Genomic DNA, 15,433 nt, shown 5'->3' with positions numbered 1-15,433 from the left:
TGTATATTGTATATAACAAAGATTTAAGTTGATTCTGGACAAAGAAAGATAACTCCAATTAAAAAAAAATCTTGCTATTGCACAATATTTTGCAATTAGATATTTCTTGCTTACTATTCTGGACAAAGAAAGATAACTCTAATTAAAAAAAATTTGCTATTTCACAATATTGTGCAATTAGATATTTCTTGCCATTGCGCAATACTGTGCAATTGAAAAGACTTGCTATTGCACAATACTTAATATAATAATTTTAGATCCTGATTTGGACCAACTTGAAAACTGGGCCCATAATAAAAAATCTAAGTACATTTTTGGATTCAGCATATCAAAGAACCCCAAGATTTCAATTTTTGTTAAAATCAGACTAAGTTTAATTTTGGACCCTTTGGACTTATGTGTAGACCAATTTGAAAACAGGACCAAAAATGAAGAATCTACATACACAGTTAGATTTGGTATATCAAAGAACCCCATTTATTGAATTTTTGATGAAATCAAACAAAGTTTAATTTTGGACCCCGATTTGGACCAACTTGAAAACTGGGCCAATAATCAAGAATCTAAGTACATTTTTAGATTCAGCATATCAAAGAACCTAACTGATTCATTTTTTGTCAAAATCAAACTAAGTTTAATTTTGGACTCTTTGGACCTTAATGTAGACCAATTTGAAAACGGGACCAAAAGTTAAGAATCTACATACACAGTCATGACAGTTAGATTCGGCATATCAAAGAACCCCAATTATTCAATTTTGATGAAATCAAACAAAGTTTAATTTTGGACCCTTTGGGCCCCTTATTATGTTGGGACCAAAACTCCAAAAATCAATACCAACCTTCCTTTTATGGTCATAAACCTTGTGTTTAAATTTCATAGATTTCTATTTACTTATACTAACGTTATGGTGCGAAAACCAAGAAAAATGCTTATTTGGGTCCCTTTTTGGCCCCTAATTCCTAAACTGTTGGGACCTAAATTCCCAAAATCAATACCAACCTTCCTTTTGTAGTCATTAACATTGTGTTTAAATTTCATTGATTTCTATTTACTTAAACTAAAGTTATTGTGCGAAAACCAAGAATAATGCTTATTTGGGCCCTTTTTTGGCCCCTAATTCCTAAACTGTTGAAACCAAAACTCCCAAAATCAATCCCAACCGTTCTTTTGTGGTCATAAACCTTGTGTCAAAATTTCATAGATTTCTATTAACTTAAACTAAAGTTATAGTGCGAAAACCAAGAAAATGCTTATTTGGGCCCTTTTTGGCCCCTAATTCCTAAAATGTTGGGACCAAAACTCCCAAAATCAATACCAACCTTCCTTTTGTGGTCATAAACCTTGTGTTAAAATTTCATAGATTTCCATTCACTTTTACTAAAGTTAGAGTGCGAAAACTAAAAGTATTCGGACGACGACAACGACGACGATGACGCAGACGACGACGACGCCAACGTGATAGCAATATACGACGAAAATTTTTTCAAATTTTGCGGTCGTATAAAAAGATAAACATTAAGGTCATTAAAGGTCACAAGGAAAATTTAAAAGATTGAGCAATTCGAACCCAACCAAAAACATATACTAGGTCATCTGTACATGAGCCACTGATATTCCATTATCAACTCAAGTATTGTCCATAAAACTTTTAAAGGGATAAATGCAAATTAACCAATTAGAACCATTGGTTCTGTAGCTTCCTTCATGACATCATATTAAAACTCTGGAGATATTTAATCCATAAGCCCTGCTGGAATGTTGTTATATAGAAATAGTAGATCACAATTGGGAAGCTGAAATCATTTATTTTTCCATAAAGAATTGTTGTTAACAAACCCAAATTGTCAATTTTTAGATGAAAATTAATGGTGGTATTACAACTGAAATGCTAAATTTCTGTCCTTATTTAGTATGCTGTCATGACAATGGACTGTTAAAATCACTAATATCTCCTCAGCTATTTTCTTTGTAGGCAAGAAAAAAACTATTTGAAAAATTCTATCCTTCTTTTCAGAATATAATTTGACTATCTGACCAATATTACTCAGAAAGGAAATTACCATGGAAACTATTTATCATAAGGCTCAGGAGTTTAATACAATATTGATGATTTTTCAGATGGTTATCAACTATGAGTTTGAATATCTCTTGTGCAGTTTCTGTCTTTACTTAACAGATATGTTCTATTTTCAGTAGCAGGTGCCATATGGCTAGATCTTATGAAGTTCAAAGCTAAACATTATTCATATATATAGGTACTCCTCGCTGGAAAAGTTTCAGTGCATGTAGATTGGATTTGAACAGATGGCATATGATAAAAAAAAGATGAGAATATGCCAGTGAGAATGTATAATAAACTTTACAATATAACAAATTAGGCAATAACTTTTATTCCACAAATAATTTATTTTGGTCAGTAACAACACAAAGTTAAATTACATAAATAAATGCTTAAAAATCTATAATTTATCACAATTGTGTTTATTTGGAATGTAATAAAAAAACTGCATGTAAATTAATCAAAAAGATTTCTATGACGGCCAATAAAAACAGGAAGTAAAAAACAAACTTGAGCAAGTACTAAAATAACACAGCCACAACCTTCTAAATATTGAATAATCAGCAATAATAAATCAAAAATATGTCATCAATAATAAACCATTCTTGAATAACAACAAAACAGTAAATGTGTGTGAATTAAAATTGAAGTGCTGTAGATGAACCAACTGACATCTTTAACTAGAACTTTGTATTATTTATTAAATTTGATATAAGTATTGAATTGTTTTGATGGTTAATTCTGATTTCAAAAATTTTAAACCATTTTTGAAAATAGTGAAAAAAGAAATGCATTAAAGGCAGATCAATTTGCATGAGGAGTTTCTAATTGCTAACAATTTCAGTTGTATTGAGTATAACTGTAAAATCCATTATTTTGTTTGACCTTTAATAAAAATACATTCTCAAATTTGATATATCTTTCAGTGATGAGATATTGAATTAATCAGATCTATATGCGTGTTGTTGTTAAACCCCTCTCCCAACTCTAGTCTACAGAAACAAAGATGAAAGCACAAATAAAGTCATTGTGTGACACTACATCTGTTCTGTAACCTTGAAATATTGACAAGGTCAAATCACACAAAGTTTTAATTAGTTACTACCTCCTTTAAGCCAGACTAATAATATTTACAAACAATAAAATCTAACTACATAAACAGGTTTTGATGAATCAGCATAAAGGTACAATATTTATTGGACGGATCATTTTAAATCTAATCATCTAAAAAATATATTTGGTAACATTAAATCTAAAGCCTTACAAAAACATTTAATTTCCAAATCTAGAGTCAATCATGTACTGTTGACCTATTGAATATTTGTGACAAAAAGTTAATTAGATACACTTGAGAAATTGTCAATTATGGAAATACTGTTGGAGTATCACACATATATATATAAATATACATTTTATTAAGTATTAGTGTATGTTAGATGAAAATATATTGCTAAAAGAACATAAATTAATACATGTTTATCTATAATTATTAACCATTTAGTTTTATACCAGTGGTTATGTCATACCATTGCACATTATTCCACACTTATAACATGTGTTTTTCTGATCTAGACTAACTTTTTATTATATCTTTATTATATCTTTATTATATCTTTACTATATCTATCATTTTACAATAGAAATTGAAAACATGTTTGTAGGTGTTCACACAGTTTCCATTAAAACATAAAAGGTCAATGGGTCAAAAAATTGTGTCATCCCTTTTTATGAAACCATGCACTTTTAATTCCATGTTTTGAATACCCAAAATTTGACATTAAAAGATTTATGTTCATGTAAGAACATTTGAAATTTACCTAATTTGGACTATTCTGGAACAGTAAAACAAAAAAATAAAAGCAATTATTTCAAATGTGTACAAAAATAAAAATATAAAGTGTATTTCAGAATATATCTTTGCAAAAACTTAACACTTCTTCATTAAAATCTTAAATACATGTATATTTAACAACAGTTGTCTACCATTACATAAAAATAAAGGTATGCTGAAGGTTTATTTATAACTCATAATTCAACATTAACATAAGTATATCTTTCACCATGGATTTTCAAACAATAGCGTCAATTAATTGTGGTTAGATAAATTGTAATATGCAAAGTAATTTGGTTTCTGAAAAAGTTATCTGATTATTATCAAAAATATAGTTTGAGTAACTTGTTGAACCATCACTTTTTTTTCTCTCTCTGGTGTATTTCTGTCATATAAATGTTGAAGAATTATGGCACAAATTGTGATGAATAATGTTTGCTCTCTATATATACATTTCTTATGTAAAATCAAAAATAATGAATTGTATTTTTCCTTCTAACATTTGGTATTAAAAAAATTAATACATAAGCTGGCACTGTGCAATCTTTATTTTGATATTTTGAATATTTCATAACAATATTTCCTTGAAAAGAAATGACAATAATTAGAATTTCACCTGCTATTATTCTTTAGCGATTTTAAAATAATCATTACATATATAAATAGTATAACCATTTTGCCAAAACAACCAAATTTGTCTCTGGCGGGATATATATAAGCACTTTCCTGAAAATTAGTTTTAAATCAAACTCAAAAGAGCATCTATATAAATACACAAATAAAAAAGGCTAATAAACCATATTTCAAGCCAATTTACATCTTAAACAATTAAAAACATAACATAAAAAGAATTTCTTTTGGTAAATGTAAACAGTATATATTCTCATTAACATAAATTAGTATTTTAAATCTTAATAAAGAAATTGAGCTCTTCATAATTATTAACTTTTAGTCAAATCCCAATTATTCTATCATAATTTTATAATTAACATGTATGAAATAGTCTATATAACAAAAAGCTTTTACAAAAAGCTGACAGGAATGCAACACAATCAAGTATAGTCACAGATTCAAACAAAGCTCTAACACTGTAAAATACTGTTTTGTCCAAATTAAGCTTTCCTTTCATCACAGATCTTCAGAACTTCAGCACAAGATTCAACAGCTAATTTTATTGCTGCATCTATTTCTTCAGTCACCTAAAATTACAAATACCAGTTACAATAGTTGAATCCTTATAAATCATTTAGAACAAGCATGTTTCAACTCATCATTTTTGAGCTGATGACCTAATATGATTGCTTGCAGGTGATTAATTTATTAGGAAAGTGAGAAAAATAATTTGAAGTAAATGAACAAATTCAAAGAAACAGCAAACAGGAAGTAGGTATGTTTCCAATATTAACACATTATAACCCATGACTTTTGGACTACTGACCAGATATGAGTGCATTCTTTTGAGCTTTTATTTGAGAAAGTGTCAAGTCAACATAGGGAATAAAGAGGTCTGCAAAGAGCTCATGATACGACCTATTTTATACATTGAAATGGTGTAACTTTCACCAATTCCAGGCCAACAACAGTTTGTAGTAATTTGACCATACTAGAGCTAGTGTGTCACCCCTGATTAACCAACTGAGATAATTACCTTAGATTTAACTTCCTCGTCTTGTACATCAGTCAGGTTTGTTTGTATGTTATAATATGTTCCCCATACTGCAGTTTCTAATGTCTTGGCACCAACCTAGATAATTACCTTAGATTTAACTTCCTCGTCTTGTACATCAGTCAGGTTTGTTTGTATGTTATAATATGTTCCCCATACTGCAGTTTCTAATGTCTTGGCACCAACCTAGATATTTACCTTAGATTTAACTTCCTCGTCTTGTACATCAGTCAGGTTTGTTTGTATGTTATAATATGTTCCCCATACTGCAGTTTCTAATGTCTTGGCACCAACCTAGATATTTACCTTAGATTTAACTTCCTCGTCTTGTACATCAGTCAGGTTTGTTTGTATGTTATAATATGTTCCCCATACTGCAGTTTCTAATGTCTTGGCACCAACCTAGATATTTACCTTAGATTTAACTTCCTCGTCTTGTACATCAGTCAGGTTTGTTTGTATGTTATAATATGTTCCCCATACTGCAGTTTCTAATGTCTTGGCACCAACCTAGATATTTACCTTAGATTTAACTTCCTCGTCTTGTACATCAGTCAGGTTTGTTTGCATGTTATAATATGTTCCCCATACTGCAGTTTCTAATGTCTTGCCACCAACCTAGATAATTACCTTAGATTTAACTTCCTGGTCTTGTACATCAGTCAGGTTTGTTTGTATGTTATAATATGTTCCCCATACTGCAGTTTCTAATGTCTTGGCACCAACCTAGATAATTACCTTAGATTTAACTTCCTCGTCTTGTACATCAGTCAGGTTTGTTTGTATATTATAATATGTTCCCCATACTGCAGTTTCTAATGTCTTGGCACCAACCTAGATATTTACCTTAGATTTAACTTCCTCGTCTTGTACATCAGTCAGGTTTGTTTGTATGTTATAATATGTTCCCCATACTGCAGTTTCTAATGTCTTGCCACCAACCTAGATAATTACCTTAGATTTAACTTCCTCGTCTTGTACATCAGTCAGGTTTGTTTGCATGTTATAATATGTTCCCCATACTGCAGTTTCTAATGTCTTGGCACCAACCTAGATAATTACCTTAGATTTAACTTCCTCGTCTTGTACATCAGTCAGGTTTGTTTGTATGTTATAATATGTTCCCCATACTGCAGTTTCTAATGTCTTGGCACCAACCTAGATATTTACCTTAGATTTAACTTCCTCGTCTTGTACATCAGTCAGGTTTGTTTGTATGTTATAATATGTTCCCCATACTGCAGTTTCTAATGTCTTGGCACCAACCTAGATATTTACCTTAGATTTAACTTCCTCGTCTTGTACATCAGTCAGGTTTGTTTGTATGTTATAATATGTTCCCCATACTGCACTTTCTAATGTCTTGGCACCAACCTAGATAATTACCTTAGATTTAACTTCCTCGTCTTGTACATCATTCAGGTTTGTTTGTATGTTATAATATGTTCCCCATACTGCAGTTTCTAATGTCTTGGCACCAACCTAGATAATTACCTTAGATTTAACTTCCTCGTCTTGTACATCAGTCAGGTTTGTTTGTATGTTATAATATGTTCCCCATACTGCAGTTTCTAATGTCTTGGCACCAACCTAGATATTTACCTTAGATTAAACTTCCTCGTCTTGTACATCAGTCAGGTTTGTTTGTATGTTATAATATGTTCCCCATACTGCAGTTTCTAATGTCTTGGCACCAACCTAGATAATTACCTTATATTTAACTTCCTCGTCTTGTACATCAGTCAGGTTTGTTTGTATGTTATAATATGTTCCCCATACTGCAGTTTCTAATGTCTTGGCACCAACCTAGATATTTACCTTAGATTTAACTTCCTCGTCTTGTACATCAGTCAAGTTTGTTTGTATGTTATAATATGTTCCCCATACTGCAGTTTCTAATGTCTTGGCACCAACCTAGATAATTACCTTAGATTTAACTTCCTGGTCTTGTACATCAGTCAGGTTTGTTTGTATGTTATAATATGTTCCCCATACTGCAGTTTCTAATGTCTTGGCACCAACCTAGATAATTACCTTAGATTTAACTTCCTCGTCTTGTACATCAGTCAGGTTTGTTTGTATGTTATAATATGTTCCCCATACTGCACTTTCTAATGTCTTGGCACCAACCTAGATATTTACCTTAGATTTAACTTCCTTATCTTGTACATCAGTCAGGTTTGTTTGTATGTTATAATATGTTCCCCATACTGCAGTTTCTAATGTCTTGCCACCAACCTAGATAATTACCTTAGATTTAACTTCCTCGTCTTGTACATCAGTCAGGTTTGTTTGTATGTTATAATATGTTCCCCATACTGCAGTTTCTAATGTCTTGGCACCAACCTAGATAATTACCTTAGATTAAACTTCCTCGTCTTGTACATCAGTCAGGTTTGTTTGTATGTTATAATATGTTCCCCATACTGCAGTTTCTAATGTCTTGGCACCAACCTAGATAATTACCTTAGATTTAACTTCTTCATCTTGTACATCAGTCAAGTTTGTTTGTATGTTATAATATGTTCCCCATACTGCAGTTTCTAATGTCTTGGCACCAACCTAGATAATTACCTTAGATTTAACTTCTTCATCTTGTACATCAGTCAGGTTTGTTTGTATGTTATAATATGTTCCCCATACTGCAGTTTCTAATGTCTTGCCACCAACCTAGATATTTACCTTAGATTTAACTTCCTCGTCTTGTACATCAGTCAGGTTTGTTTGTATGTTATAATATGTTCCCCATACTGCAGTTTCTAATGTCTTGGCACCAACCTAGATAATTACCTTAGATTTAACTTCCTGGTCTTGTACATCAGTCAGGTTTGTTTGTATGTTATAATATGTTCCCCATACTGCAGTTTCTAATGTCTTGGCACCAACCTAGATAATTACCTTAGATTTAACTTCTTCATCTTGTACATCAGTCAGGTTTGTTTGTATGTTATAATATGTTCCCCATACTGCAGTTTCTAATGTCTTGGCACCAACCTAGATAATTACCTTAGATTTAACTTCCTCGTCTTGTACATCAGTCAGGTTTGTTTGTATGTTATAATATGTTCCCCATACTGCAGTTTCTAATGTCTTGGCACCAACCTAGATAATTACCTTAGATTTAACTTCCTCGTCTTGTACATCAGTCAGGTTTGTTTGTATGTTATAATATGTTCCCCATACTGCAGTTTCTAATGTCTTGGCACCAACCTAGATAATTACCTTAGATTTAACTTCCTCGTCTTGTACATCAGTCAGGTTTGTTTGTATGTTATAATATGTTCCCCATACTGCAGTTTCTAATGTCTTGGCACCAACCTAGATATTTACCTTAGATTTAACTTCCTCGTCTTGTACATCATTCAGGTTTGTTTGTATGTTATAATATGTTCCCCATACTGCAGTTTCTAATGTCTTGGCACCAACCTAGATAATTACCTTAGATTTAACTTCCTCGTCTTGTACATCAGTCAGGTTTGTTTGTATGTTATAATATGTTCCCCATACTGCAGTTTCTAATGTCTTGGCACCAACCTAGATATTTACCTTAGATTTAACTTCCTCATCTTGTACATCAGTCAGGTTTGTTTGTATGTTATAATATGTTCCCCATACTGCAGTTTCTAATGTCTTGGCACCAACCTAGATATTTACCTTAGATTTAACTTCCTCATCTTGTACATCAGTCAGGTTTGTTTGTATGTTATAATATGTTCCCCATACTGCAGTTTCTAATGTCTTGGCACCAACCTAGATAATTACCTTAGATTTAACTTCTTCATCTTGTACATCAGTCAGGTTTGTTTGTATGTTATAATATGTTCCCCATACTGCAGTTTCTAATGTCTTGGCACCAACCTAGATAATTACCTTAGATTTAACTTCCTCGTCTTGTACATCAGTCAGGTTTGTTTGTATGTTATAATATGTTCCCCATACTGCAGTTTCTAATGTCTTGGCACCAACCTAGATAATTACCTTAGATTTAACTTCTTCATCTTGTACATCAGTCAGGTTTGTTTGTATGTTATAATATGTTCCCCATACTGCAGTTTCTAATGTCTTGGCACCAACCTAGATAATTACCTTAGATTTAACTTCCTCGTCTTGTACATCAGTCAGGTTTGTTTGTATGTTATAATATGTTCCCCATACTGCAGTTTCTAATGTCTTGGCACCAACCTAGATAATTACCTTAGATTTAACTTCCTCGTCTTGTACATCAGTCAGGTTTGTTTGTATGTTATAATATGTTCCCCATACTGCAGTTTCTAATGTCTTGGCACCAACCTAGATAATTACCTTAGATTTAACTTCCTCGTCTTATACATCAGTCAGGTTTGTTTGTATGTTATAATATGTTCCCCATACTGCAGTTTCTAATGTCTTGGCACCAACCTAGATATTTACCTTAGATTTAACTTCCTCATCTTGTACATCAGTCAGGTTTGTTTGTATGTTATAATATGTTCCCCATACTGCAGTTTCTAATGTCTTGGCACCAACCTAGATAATTACCTTAGATTTAACTTCTTCATCTTGTACATCAGTCAGGTTTGTTTGTATGTTATAATATGTTCCCCATACTGCAGTTTCTAATGTCTTGGCACCAACCTAGATAATTACCTTAGATTTAACTTCCTCGTCTTGTACATCAGTCAGGTTTGTTTGTATGTTATAATATGTTCCCCATACTGCAGTTTCTAATGTCTTGGCACCAACCTAGATAATTACCTTAGATTTAACTTCTTCATCTTGTACATCAGTCAGGTTTGTTTGTATGTTATAATATGTTCCCCATACTGCAGTTTCTAATGTCTTGGCACCAACCTAGATAATTACCTTAGATTTAACTTCTTCATCTTGTACATCAGTCAGGTTTGTTTGTATGTTATAATATGTTCCCCATACTGCAGTTTCTAATGTCTTGGCACCAACCTAGATAATTACCTTAGATTTAACTTCCTGGTCTTGTACATCATTCAGGTTTGTTTGTATGTTATAATATGTTCCCCATACTGCAGTTTCTAATGTCTTGGCACCAACCTAGATATTTACCTTAGATTTAACTTCCTCGTCTTGTACATCAGTCAGGTTTGTTTGTATGTTATAATATGTTCCCCATACTGCAGTTTCTAATGTCTTGGCACCAACCTAGATAATTACCTTAGATTTAACTTCCTCGTCTTGTACATCAGTCAGGTTTGTTTGTATGTTATAATATGTTCCCCATACTGCAGTTTCTAATGTCTTGGCACCAACCTAGATAATTACCTTAGATTTAACTTCCTCGTCTTGTACATCAGTCAAGTTTGTTTGTATGTTATAATATGTTCCCCATACTGCAGTTTCTAATGTCTTGGCACCAACCTAGATATTTACCTTAGATTTAACTTCCTCGTCTTGTACATCAGTCAGGTTTGTTTGTATGTTATAATATGTTCCCCATACTGCAGTTTCTAATGTCTTGGCACCAACCTAGATATTTACCTTAGATTTAACTTCCTCGTCTTGTACATCAGTCAGGTTTGTTTGTATGTTATAATATGTTCCCCATACTGCAGTTTCTAATGTCTTGGCACCAACCTAGATATTTACCTTAGATTTAACTTCCTCGTCTTGTACATCAGTCAGGTTTGTTTGTATGTTATAATATGTTCCCCATACTGCAGTTTCTAATGTCTTGGCACCAACCTAGATATTTACCTTAGATTTAACTTCCTCGTCTTGTACATCAGTCAAGTTTGTTTGTATGTTATAATATGTTCCCCATACTGCAGTTTCTAATGTCTTGGCACCAACCTAGATAATTACCTTAGATTTAACTTCTTCATCTTGTACATCAGTCAGGTTTGTTTGTATGTTATAATATGTTCCCCATACTGCAGTTTCTAATGTCTTGGCACCAACCTAGATAATTACCTTAGATTTAACTTCCTCGTCTTGTACATCAGTCAGGTTTGTTTGTATGTTATAATATGTTCCCCATACTGCAGTTTCTAATGTCTTGGCACCAACCTAGATATTTACCTTAGATTTAACTTCCTCGTCTTGTACATCAGTCAGGTTTGTTTGTATGTTATAATATGTTCCCCATACTGCAGTTTCTAATGTCTTGGCACCAACCTAGATATTTACCTTAGATTTAACTTCCTCGTCTTGTACATCAGTCAGGTTTGTTTGTATGTTATAATATGTTCCCCATACTGCAGTTTCTAATGTCTTGGCACCAACCTAGATATTTACCTTAGATTTAACTTCCTCGTCTTGTACATCAGTCAGGTTTGTTTGTATGTTATAATATGTTCCCCATACTGCAGTTTCTAATGTCTTGGCACCAACCTAGATAATTACCTTAGATTTAACTTCCTCGTCTTGTACATCAGTCAGGTTTGTTTGTATGTTATAATATGTTCCCCATACTGCAGTTTCTAATGTCTTGGCACCAACCTAGATATAAAAAAAAAACACTTACTAAAACAACAAAAATATTCTCAGTTGAAAATATTTTGGATAAAATAAATTTCACAATATCTTATTCAAAAGCTTTTAACACAAAAACTGCATACAACTTCCAAGAATATCTATGAAACTGCTATTTAAGTTTAATAATTTGCATCATGGGTAATATAGTCATGAATAGACAATATTTTTAGCAATATGGTTTATTGGCCTCAAATCAGGACCAATTGACTTACAAATGCTGCCAATAATATGGTGCAAAACACATCTTATCATTTAGATGATAATTGTGGTCTATTCCAATTAAGCCTAAATAGTTCTAGAAATAGCTGATATTATTCTTTTTGAAATTAAAGAACCTTAGTGAGCACGCTCACATACCCCACGTCCCCACATTGTCATTGGAGAAATTAAATAAGTATAAGAAAAAATACTGAATAATAATTTCCTGTCAATATACACATCTACATAGTATGTCCTTATTATCTACAAAATTTCATGAAATTCTGTTGTGTGTTTTCAGAGGAGTTGAGATGACAAACTGTTGCAGAAGTACATTGAAGCAAATAAGTTCAATGGGGCATAACTCCTAGAAAAAAAATTGAATTGTAATTTCCTGTTGATAAGCACATCTACATAGTATGTCCTTATTATCTACAAAGTTTCATGAAATTCTGTTGTGTGGTTTCAGAGGAGTTGAGATGACAAACTGTTGAAGTAGTACCTTAAAGCAAATAAGTTCAAAGAGGTGTAACTCCTAGAAAAAAAATTGAATCGTGATTTCCTGTCGATATGCACATCTACATAGTATGTCCTTATTATCTGAAAAGGTTTCATGAAATTCTGTTATGTAGTTTCAGAGGAGTTGCGATGACAAACTGTTGCAGTAGTACATTGAAGTAAATAAGTTCAAAGGGGCGTAACTCCTAGAAAACAAGAGGCTCTCAAGAGCCTGAATCGCTCACCTTAATTCTTTTGGTTAAATCTCTCATCAATGATTATTTTGGCTTTTCAATTTATTTAAATGTTTATTGGATAGTCCTATTTTCTTCAAAAGCCAAAAAAAATAATCATTTTCTCCTATGTTCAATTTTAGCCATAGGAGCTATGTTTCTTGACATACAAGGAAATAAAATATAAAATTTATACTAGATACTCTGAAACTCATTTAGCCTAAGTTTGGCTGAAATTGATACAGCAGTTTCAAAGGAGAAGATTTTTTAAAGTAAGTCAACATGATGAACAAATTGTGAAAAAAGTCTTTAAAGGGCAATAACTCCTTAAGGGGTCAATTGAAAATTTTGGTAAAATTGACTTAATTGAAGATCTTACTTTGCTGAACATTATTGCTGTTTACAGTTTATTTCTATCTATAATTATATTCAAGATAATAAACAAAAACAGCAAAATTTCCTTAAAATTATCAATTCAGGGGCAGCAACCCAACAACAGGTTGTCTGATTCATCTGAAAATTTCAGGGCAGATAGAAATTGACCTGATAAACAATATTACCCAACGTCAGATTTGCTCTAAATGCTTTGGTTTTTGAGTTATAAGCCAAAAACTGCATTTGACCCCTATGTTCTATTTTTAGCAATGGCGACCATGTTTGTTGATAGATCAAAACTTCGGATACAATTTATAAATAAGATACCCTAAGGAACATTCAGTTAAAGTTTGAAAGTATTTGGCCCAGTAGTTTCAGAGGAGAAGATTCTTGAAATAGTTTACGACGACAGACGACAGACGACGGACGACGACGGACGCCAAGTGATGGCATAAGCTCACTTGTCCCTTCGGGACAGGTGAGCTACAAAATTGAATCGCAATTTCCCGTCGATATGCACAACTACATAGTATGTCCTTATTATCTGAAAAGGTTTCGTGAAATTCTGTTGTGTGGTTTGAGAGGAGTTGCGATGACAAGAAACAGGACTGACGGACGAACGGACGGAATGACTGACGGACGGACGGGTCAAAAACATTATACCCTCCGCAACTTCGTTGCGTGGGGTATAATTAGATATATATATCATTACTATGATAATGTAAACATTATTTCAAGGTGACATCAACAAAGCTAGAGTTATATCCCTTTAGTTACCTGTAGGTCACATTTACAGTTGATATTGCCTATTTCTGCTAGTTCTTTTAAGAATGGCCACATGCTATTTACCTGTAGGTCTGATTTACAGTTAATATTGCCTATTTCTGCTAGTTCTTTTAAGAATGGCCACATGCTATTTACCTGTAGGTCAGATTTACAGTAAATATTGCCTATTTCTGCTAGTTCTTTTAAGAATGGTCAAATGCTATTTACCTGTAGGTCAGATTTACAGTTAATATTGCCTATTTCTGCTAGTTCCTTTAAGAATGGCCACATGCTATTAGCCAGTCTGGATACTGTTAATGGTACCCTGATAGCAGTATGAAGTCCTTCTTGCATTGCTACAGCTCTCCTGGAATATGTAAACACAATTTTTAAAACAAAGTACTGATCTTATATCAAGACAAAAATATGATAGATCGATTATTGTTTGCTATGTAGTCTAGGCATTATTTCGTGTATATTGTGATGGTAAAGTAATTTTCGATTCCAGAAAACATTTTATAGTTGTGATTTGTATTTTTCTAATAAATGATGTTATAGAAATCATGAAGTAGTTATTGTTTCAAATCTATATCTTACAACTAGCTATAGGGAGCTTTAATTCATTTTTCATACAAACTATGGCAAGCTTTTTTGATAAATGAAAATTTTGTTTGTACCTGTTACATGAGTTTTATCACTTAACCAATAAAACCTTATACCATTTTCATATTAGCTGTCAAATAAGTATCCATAAAATAAACATTAAATAATTCTTCAAAAATTGAAATGTAAACAAATTGCTTCGTGGAACCCAGCTGGATACGACCGCAGAAGTCCAACCCTAAAAAGTTGGGGCAAAAATGGACACAATAGTGGAACTTGATACAGGTCTGAATTTGGATTGTAATTAGATATTTGACACATTACAGGTTTCAGATACAGAATAACTGTAGTCAAAGAACTTGAATTGGTTATGTGATTTGAATTTATATTCATATGTTCATGCCTTTGTGCAATACACTATGCTGTTGGGAATTGACCCCCCTCCCCTTTTGTTTTTACCTTCATCAGCCTTTTTAAAATAGTAACTTCTAAGAATAAATTGACTGCTAATCACCTTAAGACAATGCAACATTTCTTTATACATAATTTAAAAGCAGTGCAAGGGAGGTAATTTTCAATGTTGTGTTTAAATTACCTCCCTTTAACTGCATTTGAAGTATGTTTTGTACTTAAGTAATTGTTCATTAACCAGGAAACCCTTGTTTTCTCCCTTTTTTGCCCCTACATCCTAAATGATTTGAGCCATAATCCAAAAA

General features: G+C 32.5%; 1 protein-coding gene across 7 annotated transcripts in view; it reads right to left on the bottom strand.

Moving 5' to 3' along the window:
• Window positions 1-2,389: 2,389 nt before the first annotated feature.
• Window positions 2,390-15,433, bottom strand: part of LOC139513884 (formimidoyltransferase-cyclodeaminase-like) — a 35,639-nt gene continuing 22,595 nt past the window's right edge. For 4 of the 7 annotated variants that reach the window (XM_071302818.1, XM_071302821.1, XM_071302823.1 and 1 more), the window contains 3 exons: window positions 14,343-14,481; window positions 9,970-10,065; window positions 2,390-5,092 (listed from right to left, as the gene is read on the bottom strand). In XM_071302818.1, coding sequence (XP_071158919.1) covers window positions 5,006-5,092; window positions 9,970-10,065; window positions 14,343-14,481 — 322 coding nt within the window. In that variant the 3' untranslated portion in view covers window positions 2,390-5,005. Of the gene's footprint in view, window positions 5,093-9,969; window positions 10,066-11,913; window positions 12,010-14,342; window positions 14,482-15,433 lie in introns of all 7 variants that reach the window. The other 3 variants (XM_071302819.1, XM_071302822.1, XM_071302824.1) reach the window with 1 other exon arrangement.

This window comes from Mytilus edulis, chromosome 2 (assembly GCF_963676685.1).
Source record: "Mytilus edulis chromosome 2, xbMytEdul2.2, whole genome shotgun sequence".
Lineage (NCBI taxonomy): Eukaryota > Metazoa > Mollusca > Bivalvia > Mytilida > Mytilidae > Mytilus > Mytilus edulis.
The sequence above is the reverse complement of the archived record's forward strand: the minus strand, read 5'-3'. Positions and strand labels throughout refer to the sequence as shown.